Raw genomic sequence first — 19,440 nt, forward strand, 5'->3', positions numbered from 1 at the left:
AGGGGACACCACGACAGGAGCTCGGGCAGAACCCAAAAGTTTGAGGAAATTTGGGGGAAACTGTCCTCGCAGTCCTGCAGAGTTTGCAGAAAGATGCCTTTGGAACAGCCCACAAAGCTTATGAAGTTTGGCATGAACACAGTGCGGAGGGACCCAAAAAAACAAAATGTCTTGTTGCTAACCGTGGCCACTGCTCGTATCTCATTTTAATGTGCATAACTGCCATTTCCTGCAGTCATTGTGCTGTTGTCGAGTGTGCTTTGTTTACCAAATGGGACATTGGGATGCATGGCTCCCCTTGTATCTTTATAAACAATGAATGAAATGACAGCACCCATCACGGCTGTGGCTACAGTCTTGCATCACACCTAGATTACAGAATGTGAATGAATGGGCTACAAAGGCTAACGCTTGTTATTCCAATAACTTCACTAGATATTTACTATGGTGCTAATGCATGCCCTTCTGACAGCAGAGCGGGTGGACTGAGTTCTCTCCTGTATCCATCAGACACTGCACCAATATAATCCATAAGCATTTCAATTTCACCCTTAAAGCCTGTGTTTTCAATAGCCAGCCACTGACACTATCCCACATACCTCTGATCCAAAAGCCATAGAAAGATCCGCAATTACAGCCACTAGAGAGAATGGTACCTTTTAAGCCAGGCTACGCTGAACCTTAATGTACAGTAACTGATAACAACAGACATGTCATGTCCTCTCAGAGACCATTAGCTACAATAGCAACACAGAGGCACATAATGTTCTAGCTAGCTTGCCCTGGAGTAATTAGGGCTAAAGTTAGCATTTGGAGCTAAAAGCGATAGCTTGCTCCAAAAGCCTTTGAAGGACTTTGAAAGGCCAACCAGAATCGGAGGAACAACAGGCCTTGGAAAGAAGGGAATAAGTTGGCACCACGCTGGCAGTGGATGATGGAGAACGATGCACTAGCCATGTTTCACTGTGTGCTGTGCCACGGTAGAACGAGACCACAGCTCAGACAGAGAAACCCTTTCATCTCAGCAGGGGTATAGCAAAGCCATGTCAATGATCTGGTCGGGCCTGGGAGCAGGGAGAAGTCTGGCTTCTCTCCACACACAACAGCCTTCTCCCTCTGTCTCCAACCGACCGGCAAGCCTCACTGCTCATCACCCTAATCAAAAGAGATGACAAGCACTTTGTTGAGTAACACGGAACATTCAGAGTAGAAACAATGCCTTCTGAAGGGGGTTGATTTTGTAGTTTGGCTCTCTTGGAAGAGGGAGGTCAATGCGGACAGACAAAATTGTTGTCTGAGCGCCTAGGTTACATGGAGCAGGCCTAGGTTACATGGAGCAGGCCTACTAGGTTACATGGAGCAAGCCTAGGTTACATGGAGCAGGCCTACTAGGTTACATGGAGCAGGCCTACTAGGTTACATGGAGCAGGCCTAGGTTACATGGAGCAGGCCTACTAGGTTACATGGAGCAAGCCTAGGTTACATGGAGCAGGCCTACTAGGTTACATGGAGCAGGCCTACTAGGTTACATGGAGCAGGCCTACTAGGTTACATGGAGCAAGCCTACTAGGTTACATGGAGCAAGCCTACTAGGTTACATGGAGCAGGCCTACTAAGTTACATGGAGCAGGCCTACTAGGTTACATGGAGCAGGCCTACTAGGTTACATGGAGCAGGCCTACTAGGTTACATGGAGCAGGCCTACTAGGTTACATGGAGCAGGCCTACTAGGTTACATGGAGCAGGCCTACTAGGTTACATGGAGCAGGCCTACTAGGTTACATGGAGCAGGCCTACTAGGTTACATGGAGCAGGCCTACTAGGTTACATGGAGCAGGCCTACTAGGTTACATGGAGCAGGCCTACTAGGTTACATGGAGCAGGCCTAGGTTACATGGAGCAGGCCTAGGTTACATGGAGCAGGCCTAGGTTACATGCTTGGGCGATATACTGTTTACTGGGGTATTTCGAAATACCGACGGAATGATTTTCAATAGCGTCAAGATCAAGCTTCTTGGTTACAGCAGAGACATTCAATCCCGTCCTGGATCAAGATCCCTGTTGCCTAAATTGTTTTGCGCCTCTATATATAAAAATTTAAAAAATGACGTGCACATTCAGTAATACCGTATACCCCGGTATGGCACAGAAAAGGTATGAACATCTGGATACCGCTGAACCCTATTAGGTTACATCAGTACAGTCCGCAGGCATTCAAGAGCAAGACGACTGAAGTGATCGAACAATGTAGGTTCCACAGCATGTACCTTCTCTGTGGCGGTGTTGATGAGGGGGGCTCTGCCATGTCCGCAGTCTGTTCACATTTCTATAGCAACGCTGGCTACACTGTGGGGTAGCTTTCAAAGCATACACACAAATGTCATTCACACAGAACAATGACTGCTGGCAAAAATTATCTTCTGTTATTGTAAATCTTGCTTATATGCAACCATTGTTTACAAATACACCCAGTACCAAGAGGGAGTGTCTTACGGACTGGCCTGTGGGCGGTGCTGGGTAATGATTGGCTGTTGTGTTTCTAGGATTAACCCATGGATGAATCTGAGCCTTTGCTGGCACGTCCCACAGTGAATTAAATGGGGAGGAAATACATGGTGCAACCATGGCTGCCCCCAACTATTCAGTCATTTTGTTGATGGAGGAAACAATCAACATGGTGACAAAAGCATAGCAATCAGAGAACTATGATAAGCATCCAATCTGACAGTTGGTTGTGTGTAATGTCATCCAATCAGAATGCAATTATCACAATCAAGATTCAATTTAGGTTTTGTTTACAACATCTAATTTGCACATTAGGCAGTTAGCAAAAAAAGGGCTAATAGTCTATTTGGATTAATACAGAAGCCACTTGAAAGCAAAGCAGGCAGGCACAGCTGGTGGTCATATATTTACCCTGCCTTCAAAAAAAGATACCATTGCAGATGAAATGCCATTATCAAGGCATATTGATCTTTCTAGCTTTCTGACAATTACAAATACTGCTGCAGTAGTTATCGTAAATTACCACAATAACCCCTGGATGCCATTTCGCCAGAAGGTTATGTTGACAACAACATACTGAAAATGATCACTGCAGAAAAGTTCACTGCATTGCTAATGTAGCAATTAGCACAGCTAGTGCACAGTCATGTTGAGTATTTGAATCCATCTACTGATCTTTCCGTTCCCAACTCCACTGAAGAGACTGAGCGGCGCCACGCCCCCCCCCAACCCAACCCTGGCTATAGGACATTATCAGTATCTCCTAATGAGGGAGGGTGTCATTAGCCGACCAGATGAATCAAACACTAGCCAAAGTGTGCAATTATCCGATTCTCAGTGGAAAGAGGTCATTAGGACTTTATGAGCAATTATAGCCCACAAAAAAATGATCCATAAACTGCGTGAAATATAGGAAAGACAGCAGGTGAGGGAAGTCTCAATTGAAATCGATGCCAGTATGACAAGATGATATATAGACCAGACAGCAGGTGAGGAAGGTCTCTATTGAAATCGATGCCAGTATGACAAGATGATATATAGGAAAGACAGCAGGTGAGGGGGGTCTCTATTGAAATCGATGCCAGTATGACAAGATGATACAGTTGAAGTCAGAAGTTTACATACACTTAGGTTGGAGTCATTAAAAACTAGTTTTTCAACCACTCCACAAATTTCTTGTTAACCTGTTAGATCTCTAGGGGCGCTATTTCATTTTTGGATAAAAAACGTTCCCGTTTTAAGCGCGATATTTTGTCACGAAAATATGCTTGACTATGCATATTCTTGACAGTTTTGGAAAGAAAACTCTGAAGTTTCAGAATCTGCAAAGATTTTGTCTGTAAGTGCCCCAGAACTCATTCTACAGGCGAAACCAAGATGATGCATCAACCAGGAATTAGCAGAATTTCTGAAGCTCTGTTTTCCATTGTCTCCTTATATGGCTGTGATTGCGCAACGAATGAGCCTACACTTTCTGTCATTCGCCCAAGGTCTTAGCAGCATTGTGACGTATTTGTAGGCATATCATTGGAAGATTGACCATAAGAGACTACATTTTCCAAGTGTCCGCCTGGTGTCCTGCGTGGAATTCGGTGCGCAATTGCCAGCTGCTTGTACTTTACCATTTGATTCAGGGGAGAAAGCATGTGTCCAAGAACGATGTATCAATGAAGAGATATGTGAAAAACACCTTGATGATTGATTCTAAACAACGTTTGCCATGTTTTCAGTCGATATTATGGAGTTAATTTGGAAAAAAGTTCGCGTTTTGAGGACTGAATTTTCTGGGTTTTTTTTGGTAGCCAAATGTGATGTATAAAACGGAGCTATTTCTAATACACAAAGAATCTTTTTGGAAAAACTGAGCATCTGCTATCCAACTGAGAGTATCCTCATTGAAAACATCAGAAGTTCTTCAAAGGTAAATGATTTTATTTGAAGGCTTTTATGTTTTTGTTGAAATGTTGCGTGCTGGATGCTAACGCTAATGCTAACGCTAAATCCTTTGTTTGCTAGCTACTGTTACACAAATTATTGTTTTCCTATGGTTGAGAAGCATATTTTGAAAATCTGAGATGACAGTGTTGTTTACAAAAGGCTAAGCTTGCGAGATGGCATATTTATTTCATTTCATTTGCGATTTTCATGAATAGTTAACGTTGCGTTATGGTAATGAGCTTGAGGCTGTAGTCACGATACCGGATCCGGGTTTGGGAGATCAGAGAGGTTAAGAAACTATAGTTTTGGCAAGTCGGTTAGGACATCTACTTTGTGCATGACACAAGTAATCTTTCCAACAATTGTTTACAGACAGATTATTTCACTTATAATTCACTGTATCACAATTCTAGTGGGTCAGAAGTTTACATACACTAAGTTGACTGTACCTTTAAACAGCTTGGAAAATTCCAGAAAATGACGTCATTGCTTTAGAAGCTTCTGATAGGCTAATTGATATAATTTGAGTCAATTGGAGGTGTACCTGTGGATGTATTTCAAGGTCTACCTTCAAACTCAGTGCCTCTTTGCTTGACATCATGGGAAAATCAAAAGAAATCAGCCAAGACCTCAGAAAAAAAAATGTTGTCCTCCACAAGTCTGGTTCATCCTTGGGAGCAATTTCCAAACACCTCAAGGTACCACATTCGTCTGTACAAACAATAGTACGCAAGTATAAACACCATGGGACCACTCAGCCGTCATATAGCTCGGGAAGGAGACACGTTCTGTCTCCTAGAGATGAACGTACTTAGTTGCGAAAAGTACAAATCAATCCCAGAACAGCAGCAAAGGACCTTGTGAAGATGCTGGCGAAAACAGGTACAAAAGTATCTATATCCACAGTTAAACAAGTCCTATATCGATATAACCTGAAAGGCCGCCCAGCAAGGAAGAAGCCACTGCTCCAAAACCGCCATAAAAAAAGCCAGACTACGGTTTGCAACTGCACGTGGGGACAAAGATCATACTTTTTGGAGAAATGTCCTCTGGTTTGATGAAACAAAAATACAACTGTTTGGTCATAATGACCATCGTTATGTTTGGAGGAAAAAGGGGGAGGCTTGCAAGTCGAAGAACACCATCCTAACCGTGAAACACGGGGGTGGCAGCATCATGTTGTGGGGGTGCTTTGCTGCAGGAGGGACTGGTGCACTTCACAAAATAGATGGCATCATGAGGAGGGAAAATTGTGCGGATATATTGAAGCAACATCAAGACATCAGTCAGGACCCACATAAAACAATTTAAAGGCAATGCTACCAAATACTAATTCAGTGGATGTAAACTTCTGACCCACTGGGAATTTGATGAAATAAATAAAAGCTGAAATAAATCACTCTACTATTATTCTGACATTTCACATTCTTAAAATAAAGTGGTGATCCTAACTGACTTAAGACAGGGAATTTTTACTAGGTTTAAAATGTCAGGAATTGTGAAAAACTGAGTTTAAATGTATTTGACTAAGGTGTATGTAAACGTTCGACTTCAACTGTACATATGAAAAACTCTATTGAAATCAATGCCAGTGTGACAAGATGATGTATAGGAAAGACAGCAGGTGAGGAAGGTCTCTATTGAAATCGATGCCAGTGTAACAAGATGATATATTGGAAAAATGGCAGGTGAGGGAGGTCTCTTTTGAAATCGATGCCAGTGTAACAAGATGATATATTGATAAAATGGCAGGTGAGGGAGGTCTCTTTTGAAATCGATGCCAGTGTGACACAACAGTAGGAGTTGGAGGGAAGGCCTCATCCGATCATCTCAAGGGTCATTTGAGCAGCCAAAGTCCATGTCCATTTCCCAGCAGGTTTTCTATTTAAACCTTTATTTGAAATGAATCATTCATGTAGTGTAGCATGGACAGGCATTGCCTTTATACTAAGGGAACAAAATATATTAAAAAATAAAATGCCAAGTGTTGCATCCATTAAATCCTAGTTCACATAAAGACAATGAAATATTAAAATTCATACTTTTAAACTCCCATGAACACTGGCAAAATAAAATGGAGAAAATGTGGTTCTTAGTGGTTTAGCCCCCAGAAGAGTCCTAGGAGCGTCACAGAAAATGGATGTTGTTTTTAAGTCTCTGCTGCAGGCCTGCAGCCGAGGTGGTCTGAGAGGGGATACAACCCTGGAGAGTGGTTTGTGGGAGCAGAAGGCGGGTTGCCAAATGTTTACACATTTCACCAAGTTATTTGCATTGTCCACAGGGAGACAATTAGCACACAATTCCCTCCCAGCAGGATTATGGAGATAAAATGGAACTTAAATGGATTTTACACTCCTCTGACAGGCAGATAAAAGGAGCTGTTTACAAAGACAAACTTGAGGAACTTTAAACCACTATGGGGCGGGGCATAGGATCGCAGCCATGTTGAGGAACTCTACTCCTATGTGTGGGTGAAGATTCAATTCTTTAGTAGGACAAAAAAAAAGCAACGAGTATGCCCATTCCCAGAGGCAGCTGGAACGGAATGAAGAAACATTAAATCTCCTTTGAGCTAGCACTGCAAATCCACAACTTTGATAAAGACGAGTTCTATCTGCGGACCTACTCGCAAAAGACATGAGACCTCAGAGAAATGTGTTTCGAATAAACAGATATTTTCAGAAAGGGGGACCCCACAATTAGTAATTTGATACTCTCTCCCTGTGTAGGTCTCAGTCCAATTCCCTGGAATCAATCAGAGCTCCCAAAGGATACTCCCTGCACCCCTTAATCTCCTGGTTTTATTACTTTCCAGACAGAGTCAGGCCAGTTCCACCCTACCCCCATCTCTCCCTTTTGTAGTGATCTCCAGCAAAGCCTGTTTTTTTTCCCCCACTCCCCTTCACCGCTGCAGAGTGCTTTTCATGCAGGAGAGCCTCTTACATCAGCCTCCTCACACAAGAGAGCACAACAGCCAGCAGAGGCCCATCTCTCCACTAAGGCTGTTCACTTCACATGCATTATTTTAATGGAGGCGAACCTTTAAAAGAGAGCTAGCCTACATCCCCCCCTAAAAAAACAACTTCACATTTTACTGGATTTGTGGGAAAAATGCCATACTGACTGTTGTATTGCTCAACTGTTCATTATTTTCCAGTCTTCAAAATAGTCGGCAGAGGGCTTGAAAATAAATACATCGCCACATCTCTTACAGGGCTATCAGGGGTGTGAATTTGCTAATACCAAGCAAGTGATAAAGGCAACCATGTGTTGTGTGCACTCCAACATGTGCCGTTTGTTTCATATTCATTATAACTATTCAATGTATCCCAGTCGCTCATAGTCCTTGGAATGTATTGGCTATCAGATTCCCTATTATAAAGCAGGAAACACGGGGTCAAGATGTTACCTATATGTTTATTATTTCAACATTCAGTATGACAATGAAAATCACCCAAACAAACTACTAAAGTTGAAGTCACCACAAACATATGTAGTCTTCACGAGACTGAATTAAAATGTCTTATTGCAGTCGCTACTCTACTGTAGCCAATTAACAAAAAAGGGGGGTATAAATAGTGTACTTTCTATCCATCAGCCAAACGTGTATTGACGCCCAGGTAATGAGATGTCTGGCGGACTGATGATGCTAGCTTATTGCTTGACAGTAAACCCAAATGAGAGTCATTAATTTGTGGTTATAGAGCCGGGTTCTTGCCATCCGTTGCAATTAATTACGTGACTGTAATGGTTTTGAGGAGAGAGAGCAACCTGAACCTGTGCTAATGCAATGCAAAGAAATGTCGATTTGAGACAAGACAAATATAAAACAGACAAATATTTCCATACATGTATTGACCCGAGTTTTTAAATCAGTGCATAATAAATAAATCGGTCAATTATGACCGTAGAAACAAACGTGACGTGGGAAATCCAGATATAATAGCTAAAAGGTAAAACAAATAAATACAACAAACACTTGAAATGTCTCGAAAACAACCGCATTTCATTTGATTTACCACCTGTATGCTCGTGTTGTGGTCTGAAAAATACTCCTAACAATCAAATGGTTCAAAAACATTGGCCCCTGGTTGACTGATTCAGCTGACTAATTAGCTTGTGTAGCCTGCAGATGTCTAGAAGCTACAAGTCAATGCTCCATGTCGGCTGCTAGTAGTGCAGGACCTAGTAGCCCGAGCTGTTGTTGTACACGCGATACAGAAACACGTTACATTGTAATACCAACAAATTATTCAAAGTAGCCAATTGATTAGCTAATGTAACGCTTACCTTTTTCAGCATGTCTTGACACGGTGGTCGCCGGGTAAAGAAAGGTGAGACAGAGGAGAGAGAGGAGCAACCTTGCTCCCCGCTCCGCCATCACTTTTCAAAAATAAATGTTTGCAGGCTTCAAGAACCCCGGAGAAAATCCGTGTTTAAAATCCTCTGCCACCTATTTCCATACACTTCCGAGACAAACGAAGAACTTCAATGTTTCACCTACGAAATGTTTAAAAACATCCGGTACCAGCTACTTTTGAAACTGTCCGGATGAAACATGTAGCTGGCGTGTGAGCTCGAAGTATGGAGAGACCGCAGGTTAGACTGTTTTCTCAACTTGGTGGAGGGGTTGAAGGAAAACTGAAGTCAATCCATTGCTTCAGAGCCAATTCGGTCGAAAAAAATGGTGGAATCGACGGTCACACACGAATCCAAGCTATTCCAATTGCAATCAAATGCGTAAAACCCGAGAACAAGGACAGTTGAAAAGATTGATCAAGGTCCGACTGATCGGAGAAAACGACACCGCAGCCAGCTTCTGCTCGCGAACGGAACGTAATAGCAGCGTGGAAGGGCTGGAATTCTATGTGGGTCCCCGGAAAACAGGGCGTGGAGTCATGCGGAATTCAGGATTGTAGACGTAGGCTGGCTAAATATGTTGGCTAAATCTAAACTATGGATTGGTGATGGGATCAGTAAGCCACTTACATTTTTACCTGTGCAATCTGCAAATGAATGTAGCATATACATTACATAGCAAATTAAGAAAACGCATATCCAGTGAGTGACAGCATGTAGTTTACAAAATGGTGAGATTACCTTTCAATAGAATGTCTTAAATGTAGTCTCCATTCAATGTATTCATCTTTTCATTCAAAAAATATGTTAGGCTATAAATATGCTTAGATATTATTTAATTGTCAAGTTTTGTTGTAGGCCTTTGTAACATTGCCGAATGGAGTTTTATATAGGCAATGAAAGGCAACTGTAGAATATGAATTGATTCACTCCCAGCTATAGTAGCATACCACCTTGGTGAATGTAATTGTAGTATTTTCATTTAGAGGCTTTTTTAACTGTATAAAAATCAATATTCCTGCACCCATGTTACGACGCAAAAGAGTTTCCAGGGGATTTTCAACCCCTTGTCCCCAGGCAATTAATCATCTTAGAGAGAAACACGTGTGTTGTCCTCATAAACCAAGGTTTGTGCACATTCCAAATATTTGCATGATGAGTTCTTCCTGTTGATAAACAAGACAAACATCTATTGCATACATCATCCTATTGGCCAAGGCATCTAAATACTGTTGTAGCTCTATTTGATGCTGGCAGATTATTTCACATTTTGGCTGGATCTCAGGTGATCAGAGATTACAATAATCCTGATAATTAAGGTATTGTTAGGACAAGATTAAGCTATTTTAGATTGAGTTTAGACAATACTGCAGCAATATAGTAACATCAGTATGATAATATACTAAACTGATCATATAAAATATCAGAATGACCTCCGTTCTGCATCTATCTCAATATGTATGAGTATTCTGAGTATAGGACCAGTGGTATTGATAGTGTGACCATGGAATGTTAGTTACGAAGCAGGTGAACATTACTAGGGTTGCTCCTCTGGCTATAGCATCTAACCCATAAGGACTTGGGATAAATGGTGCCTGAAACCAGTCTGACAGTCCCACTCACTAACTTGTTCACTCGTGTATTGAGGAGAACCCAAGCACTCAGAAGTATGGAAGAGCTCCATCCACTGGCTCATGCATTCCATAGCATGTGAATAGAGATGCCAGCAGCACTATACCCACCCCATTCACATGACCATGCAAACCCCTCTTTAATGCCAGCAGCACTATACCCACCCCATTCACATGACCATGCAAACCCCCCTTTAATGCCAGCAGCACTATACCCACCCCATTCACATGACCATGCAAACCCCCCTTTAATGCCAGCAGCACTATACCCACCCCATTCACATGACCATGCAAACCCCCCTTTAATGCCAGCAGCACTATACCCACCCCATTCACATGACCATGCAAACCCCCCTTTAATGCCAGCAGCACTATACCCACCCCATTCACATGACCATGCAACCCCCCCTTTAATGCCAGCAGCACTATACCCACCCCATTCACATGACCATGCAAACCCCCCTTTAATGCCAGCAGCACTATACCCACCCCATTCACATGACCATGCAAACCATCCTTTAATGCCAGCAGCACTATACCCACCCCATTCACATGACCATGCAAACCCCCCTTTAATGCCAGCAGCACTATACCCACCCCATTCACATGACCATGCAAACCCCCCTTTAATGCCAGCAGCACTATACCCACCCCATTCACATGACCATGCAAACCCCTCTTTAATGCCAGCAGCACTATACCCACCCCATTCACATGACCATGCAAACCCCCCTTTAATGCCAGCAGCACTATACCCACCCCATTCACATGACCATGCAAACCCCCCTTTAATGCCAGCAGCACTATACCCACCCCATTCACATGACCATGCAAACCCCCCTTTAATGCCAGCAGAACTATACCCACCCCATTCACATGACCATGCAACCCCCCCTTTAATGCCAGCAGAACTATACCCACCCCATTCACATGACCATGCAACCCCCCCTTTAATGCCAGCAGAACTATACCCACCCCATTCACATGACCATGCAACCCCCCCTTTAATGCCAGCAGCACTATACCCACCCCATTCACATGACCATGCACCCCCCCCTTTAATGCCAGCAGCACTATACCCACCCCATTCACATGACGCATCTACTCCTTTAAAGCCAGCAGCACTATACCCACCCCATTCACATGACCATGCAACCCCCCCTTTAATGCCAGCAGCACTATACCCACCCCATTCACATGACCATGCAACCCCCCCTTTAATGCCAGCAGCACTATACCCACCCCATTCACATGACCATGCAAACCCCCCTTTAATGCCAGCAGCACTATACCCACCCCATTCACATGACCATGCAAACCCCCCTTTAATGCCAGCAGCACTATACCCACCCCATTCACATGACGCATCTACTCCTTTAAAGCCAGCAGCACTATACCCACCCCATTCACATGACCATGCAACCCCCCCTTTAATGCCAGCAGCACTATACCCACCCCATTCACATGACCATGCAACCCCCCCTTTAATGCCAGCAGCACTATACCCACCCCATTCACATGACCATGCAAACCCCCCTTTAATGCCAGCAGCACTATACCCACCCCATTCACATGACCATGCAAACCCCCCTTTAATGCCAGCAGAACTATACCCACCCCATTCACATGACCATGCAAACCCCCCTTTAATGCCAGCAGAACTATACCCACCCCATTCACATGACCATGCAACCCCCCTTTAAAGCTTTGAAATTATTGTAGTTTATTTTATGTATTTTTAATTTTACATACAGCTTTGCACTGTATTTGAAGCAGAACTGAAATACCTTCCGATATACAGTATGCAAATGCACTGTTTTTGTTTGTTGTTCTAAAATAGAAAAATATGTGTGAAAAGTCATTATCAGGTAGCTGTGTTCTGATATCTGTGACCTGTTAAACAGTGCAGGCTGCTGAGGGGAGGACGGCACATAATAATGGCTGGAACGGCGAGAATGGAATGACATCAAACACATGGAAACCAGTGTTTGATGTATTTGATACCATTCCACTGATTCCCCTGCAGTCTTTACCACAAGCCCGTCCTCCCAAATTAAGGTGCCACCAACCACCTGTGCTGTTATATCACTAGATTAAATTCATATGTGAATAATCCAATTGCAGCTCTGCCTTGGAGCAATGATACACCTCAAAAGCTATGGCTTTAGAATAAAACTCAGCAACGACTTGCAGAATCAACCCTGTGTAACTGTTGGGAGATGCTACAGTCTCATTTCAAGCCAGGCTTCTCCTGCCCTATGAACCATACACTGGAATATATTGTGATTCTCCAGGCCAGCTACGAGACGTAGAGAAACGAAGGCGTCTAGACCTATCCCCATGCTCAATTACCCTCAATATGAGATCTATATTAATGACTTAGAGGTGGCGTCGGGTTTGAAATGTCCAACTAGGAAACCAGAGAGATATCGGGAATGGTTTAAAAGACGGATGAAATAGAAGAAGCAATAGCATTACCATGACCTTATTAACATATCATGTGTTGGCTACTATTCATATACAATGTGATGACGTTAACATGTCATGTGTTGGCTACTATTCATATACAATGTGATGACGTTAACATGTCATGTGTTGGCTACTATTCATATACAATGTGATGACGTTAACATGTCATGTGTTGGCTACTATTCATATACAATGTGATGACGTTAACATGTCATGTGTTGGCTACTATTCATATACAATGTGATGACGTTAACATGTCATGTGTTGGCTACTATTCATATACAATGTGATGACGTTAACATGTCATGTGTTGGCTACTATTCATATACAATGTGATGACGTTAACATGTCATGTGTTGGCTACTATTCATATACAATGTGATGACGTTAACATGTCATGTGTTGGCTACTATTCATATACAATGTGATGACGTTAACATGTCATGTGTTGGCTACTATTCATATACAATGTGATGACGTTAACATGTCATGTGTTGGCTACTATTCATATACAATGTGATGACGTTAACATGTGTGTGTTATTATAACTGATGCATGTATGATGTCACTGTTGGGTTGAAGGGTTGAAAACACACTGAAGAAAGCATACAACTTCACAGTTTAAGAATGGTCTACACAACGATGCCCTGAAAGATGTTTCTGTTCCAGTTTACTGCACCAAAGAAGGAAAGCGTTAAAAATCCATTTGCACATGAAGGTTAAGGAGGGGCCACATCAATCCTTCCAGATGCTTGGGTTTGTAAACACCAGCTTGTTGCTTACGGCTCAGGAAGCATTTTTCCACCCAGATTATGAAGAGGTTATACCTAATCTCTGGCATGTAAGGAGATTTCATTAGGCATATGGAAGCACAGGAGGCTATTTGAACCTGTGTTTCTATATGCTATAGGTCTAAGGGAACTGTCATAGGATTATACCACTAGATTAGGCACTATAGATATACAACTATTGATCTTTGGAGGTTGATAAAGGACTATAATTTGAACCCTTCTGAATCGTTTGGACCATTCTGAATCGTTTGGACCATTCTGAATCGTTTGGACCATTCTGAATCGTTTGGACCATTCTGAACCTTTTTAAAGAGTGGACTGTTACAGGAAGCATATTGACTTTGATGACATGGTTGAGTATTATTGTGCTGTGAATTTTGCACTGTCACTGTCTCAAACAAATATAGGCCAACAACAAGACAGGGGATTTCATGTGGGAATAGCTATCAAAGATGGTACCAATTACTGTGAAGTATCCTCTGGGCTAACCTAAATCACCGTTTCATATCGACTACCTACACACAAAGAAAGCTCATTATCCACCAATGGTCTGTTGCAGAGACAACAAAAGACCATTCTTCAGCCCTAGCTTGCATATTGGAGAATGCTGGAAGACATAATAAAGACAAAAATAAGGATGTTATTCCAATTCCACATTATTCCAGTTCTAACTTTATCCCGACGGCAGTGAGACTGGTGTGGATTACATGCATTGGCACCAGAATTAATGCGATCCCAGTCGGAATCAGATCCTATTATTCTGAGTCAGATTAGGTGGTGTGGGGGATTAGGGCACCATGAGTCAGATGGATGTGGTCTCTGGCCTGACGGCGGGTGGTAACATGCTCACTTCCCGTAGAGAACGCGCTATGAGGCTTTACCTCATTCACTTGCCAGTGAACACAGTGGGACCAGGTTATAAACTCAAAATAGCTCAGTGGCGATGACAAGGACTAGTACATACTTTATGTGGGTGGATGATGAGTGATTTCCCCTCGTATGTGAGTACATTAAGGGATTATGCACAATCAGTCGTCCCATTGTCTTAGTGATTGTACAGTGGGGGTGATATTAATTCCATTTCAATTAGCTACAAATGTAAGAGTTCATGGATTTGTGTGTGTGTCTAAGGGGGGGGGGGTTGTGCATTCATGTCTCTGTATGTCTGTCTGTGTTGCGTGGGGGAGTGTGTGTGTCTAGGGGGCAGGTTGTGCATTCATGTCTCTGTATGTCTGTCTGTGTTGCGTGGGGGAGTGTGTGTGTCTAGGGGGGGGGGGGGGGGTTGTGCATTCATGTCTCTGTATGTCTGTCTGTGTTATGTGGGGGAGTGTGTGTGTCTAGGGGGGGGTTGTGCATTAATGTCTCTGTATGTCTGTCTGTGTTGCGTGGGGGAGTGTGTGTGTCTAGGGGGGGGGGGGGTTGTGCATTCATGTCTCTGTATGTCTGTCTGTGTTGCGTGGGGGAGTGTGTGTGTCGTACGCTTGGACCTGTAAAACAAACAGCTGCTGTGTACCTGGCTTCCCACTCAGGAGTAAAGATGGCAGCACATCGCCTCATAGAGCAAACTCACCTGCCAGTGCACAACACATACTTCAGCAGGAACCAGAGTACACCGAGACGTCCCATGATACATGTGCTTACACAGGCATATTTTAAGACCTGGCACACCTCACCTCACACATGTCAGCAGTTTCTCGCTTTCTCCCTTCCTTCCTTTCCCTCTCCATCTCTCTCTCGTTCTTTTGCTCTCTCTCTTTCACAGCTCTTTTGCAGGTGATAATTATTCTAATGGCTGCTTCTTTGAAGTGCAACGGTCCGTATCAAACAGTGTGCTACTGAAATAGTGCAGCATCAAACCTGGGCCAGTGTAGAACCTCACCTCTGGATCCCACAGATGGAGGCAGACCTTTAACTGGTATGATCACTCCAATAAGTCAATTCCATTTGGGTTTGGGTCAATTTAGGTAATGATTTGAAATTGAATGTCTGAATTTTAAATTAATGAGGGCCTCCCGAGTGGCGCAGTGGTCTAAGGCACATGCATCGCAGTGCTAGCTGTGCCACTTGAGTTCCTGGTTAGAGTCCATGCTCTGTCGCAGCCGGCCGTGACCAGAAGGCCCATGGGGCGGCACACAATTGGCCCAGCATTGTCCGGGTTAGGGGAGGATTTGGCCGGCACTAGCGACTCCTGTGGCGGGCCAGGCACAATGCACGCTGACACAGTCGCCAGGTGTACGGTGTTTCCTCCGACACAACACACTGGTGCAGCTGGCATCCGGGTTAAACGGGCCTTGTGTGAAGAAGCAGTGCGACTTGGCTGGGTTGTGTTTTGGAGGATGCACGGCTCTCGACCTTCGCCTCTCCCGAGTCCATACGGGAGTTGCAGCAATGAGACAAGACTGTAACTACCAATTGGACACCACGGAATTGGGGAGAAAAAGGCGTAATAAAAAATAAATACAAAATACAAAAGAAATTGCCCCGTGAATGTTGTTGACCGTGACTCACGACATCTAGTTCTAGGTTGTAGTTCACTTGGTAGAGCATGATGCTTTAACACGCTCGCAACACCAGGGTTAGTGGATCCGGGAATAGAACCCACTACTACCCTGGCATTACAAGCGTCATGCTTTACCAACTGAGCTATGAAGGACAATAAATACAATTTAGAACTAGGTGTATGTATGCATGACTGTAAGTTGTTTGGATAAAAGGGTCTGCTAGGTGGTATATATTATATTATTAAATTGGACAATGGAGGATTACTCTAGTCTAGTGGTTTGGTGGCCTGAGACCTTTTCACAAGTCTGATGCATTTTTCATGCATGTTGTGTAAACTGTTCATCTCTTGAGAATACTTTAAAGATACAGTGCATTGCACCTTTCATGGTTTTCCTTCAATATTATTTTCAGGTAAACAGCTGGGGATTAAATAATAAATGCACTTACAGTAAGACACACAGATATCAAACCTGCTTTCATTTCAAAACAGACTTGCAGAACAGAGTTTTGATTTGGTGTGCTGGAGGAGGAGGTCATCCAAGAAACATGTTGTTTACATTATTTACATTCTGTACACCTTCAATAGAAAATCCTAGTGGCTGAACAGTACAAGGCAGCTCTGGAGGATACAGGTTGGCCGTAGCTCTGGATGGAGTGCACAGTAGAACAGCTGGAATACAGTTGGACAATGCAGAACAAAGAGCATACAGGAGTGGAATCCTTCCTTCGCCTGCTGTTAGTGTGTGGATGGTACAAAAGGTAGGAAGTTACAACTCACACTGTTCACCTGCTGTTAGTGTGTGGATGGTACAGAAGGTAGGAAGTTACAACTCACACTGTGAAAGGACTGTGAGTGACAGACGAAGGGCAGGTCCAACTGAAATGTCAATGGTTTGAAATAAAAGGAAATTCAATTCAATTGGCCCCCATTAAACCAACCAGTACACAGCCGCATGTATCCTTTCACCCTCTAAAATGGAGTAGAACTGCATTTGTATAAGTATAGGTATTTCACTGGCAAGAGAGTAGTTACATCTCTGACTCATTTACGAAAGATGGCCACTCCCCTGCACTTCAAAGACCGCTGTTACTTCTCGGCTCGGCAATTCTTGAAGGGAAAAAGGGCATTTAAAGGGAAGATGAGGGTGAGAGGTGTAATTTGTCAAAAATGACATTTCAAAGAGTTTGAGTGGGAACGATAATGCAGTCTTGAAAGTGTTCGGCCCCTCTCTACCCTCCTTGCCGTGGAACGCTGTGAAGGCAGGCTTCTTTAACATCCCAGCAGGAGGCTAGCTCTTCCACTAGCTATGCTAACAAACCGAGCAGCGTGGGCTTCTGGGCTTCAAAAAAACTGGGCTTCAAAACGAATACTCAGTGCTGTTTACATGTTTCAGCCGCTGGCCTTCTTTGAATTAGCTACTGAAATATGTTTACGGAGACCAGCTGTGTGGGCCTCTGAATTTATTTCTGTAACGAGCAAATATTAGGAGTCTCTCGGGTGTCCGTGTTGATTCAGTGCAGCACTGTTAAAGCACAGTGCAAAATCTGTGAAGCTGTGAAGTTCAAGGGATACAAAGGATAAGTCAACGATTGATAGAAGTTGCTTCTGAGACAGTGACCTCATCATAAGGAATAACTTCACAAATTCAAATCCCAATCCAACTGACACATTCTCTTTGTCCTTTGTCCAGATGAGGTGATTTTGAATTCATGACACAAGCCAGGGCTGAATGGATGGGTTTCTATATAGGTTGTAATTAGTAGCAGTTGATATAAGGTAACATCACTCAAGGGGTTTTCTGGGGGACACATGGAGCCCTCCAACACTAACAGCCTGATCCGGGTGACGACACGCTCCCCTTCCTCCTAGTCCCGGCCCCGGCAGCTCTTGTGGTTAAGGGCTTTCTTCCTGCCAGAGGAGGTTGGCTGTTGTTGTTGGAATCACTACGACCACTTAAAGGGGCACTCTCAATCAACAGTGACTGCATTTCCTTAAAGGGACTCAGTGGGGACAGCGAGGGAATATGAAATGAGAAGTAATATGTATTGGTAAACGCCTGGTGCACCTCCCGGCCTCCGAAACAAATCTACAAGACCCAATCACAACCCATTTCAACCCTGACAAATACAAAACAGATTGTTTGATTCTGATAGGGGAAGTAAATTCTCTACCACATATGCCTCACTCTTATCCATTCGCCTCTCTTATCTTCCATTCTGAGGCTGAGAGGGTTTTCCTGGCCACAGGGTTGGACTGTAATGTTTTATCCCTGATGGATGATCATACCTTTCCAACGGGGAGCCGGTCAGCGGGATCTCGTCGACACAATGAGATGAGTCAGAGCACAGCAGAGCAGAGTTGTCCAGACAGACAATGAAATGGAGGCTGACATGTTGCAGTAATGGAGCAGAGAGAGAGAGAGACAGAGAGAGAGAGAGAGAGAGAGAGAGAGAGAGACAGAGAGACAGAGAGAGAGAGAGAGAGAGAAAATATAAAACAGAGAGCTCCAGGGACAGGGTTAAGGATAGGGACAGGGTTAGTGATAGTGACACAGTTAGGGAAAATGACTGGGTTATGGACAGGGTTAGTGTAATGGATCTCGTCCTCCTCTCCTGAGGAAGAGTAGCGAAAAGGATCGGAGGACCAATGTGCAGCGTGTCCATAATGTTTAATGAAACACAACAGAACACTGGAACAAAACAATAAACGTGAATAAACAAAACAGTCCCGTGTGGTAACACACACTGACACAGAAGACAAACACCCACAACTCAAAAATGAAACCAGGCTACCAAAGTATGATTCTCAATCAGGGACAACGATTGACAGCTGCCTCTGATTGAGAACCATACTAGGCCGAACACAGAAATCCCAAATTATAGAAAAACGAACATAGACAACCCACTCAACTCACGCCCTGACCATACTGAAACAAAGACATAATAAAAGAACTAAGGTCAGAACGTGACAGTTAGGGATAATGACTTGGTTAGGGATAGTGACAGGGTTAGGGATAGGGACAGGGTTAGGGATAATGACTTGGTTATGGATAGTGACAGGGTTAGGGATAATGACCAGGTTAGGGATAGTGACAGGGTTAGGGATAGTGACAGGGTTAGGGATAGTGACAGGGTTAGGGATAATGACTAGGTTAGGGATAATGACCGGGTTAGGGATAGTGACAGGGTTAGAGATAGTGACAGGGTTAGGGATAGTGACAGGGTTAGGGATAGGGACAGGGTTA

At 43.6% G+C, this 19,440-nt stretch overlaps 1 protein-coding gene across 50 annotated transcripts in view; it reads right to left on the bottom strand.

The window, feature by feature from the left end:
* The window catches only part of LOC110506206 (neogenin), a 216,073-nt gene extending 206,732 nt beyond the window's left edge, over positions 1-9,341 (bottom strand). For all 50 annotated transcript variants that reach the window (XM_090222960.1, XM_090222972.1, XM_090222964.1 and 47 more), the window contains exon 1: positions 8,734-9,341. In XM_090222960.1, the coding sequence (XP_090079086.1) occupies positions 8,734-8,824 (91 nt within the window). In that variant the 5' untranslated portion in view covers positions 8,825-9,341. The remainder of the gene's footprint in view (positions 1-8,733) is intronic.
* Between the last annotated feature and the right edge of the window lie 10,099 nt (positions 9,342-19,440).

This window comes from Oncorhynchus mykiss, chromosome 26 (genome assembly GCF_057628025.1).
Source record: "Oncorhynchus mykiss isolate SJ-2025 chromosome 26, ASM5762802v1, whole genome shotgun sequence".
Classification (NCBI taxonomy): Eukaryota; Metazoa; Chordata; class Actinopteri; order Salmoniformes; family Salmonidae; genus Oncorhynchus; species Oncorhynchus mykiss.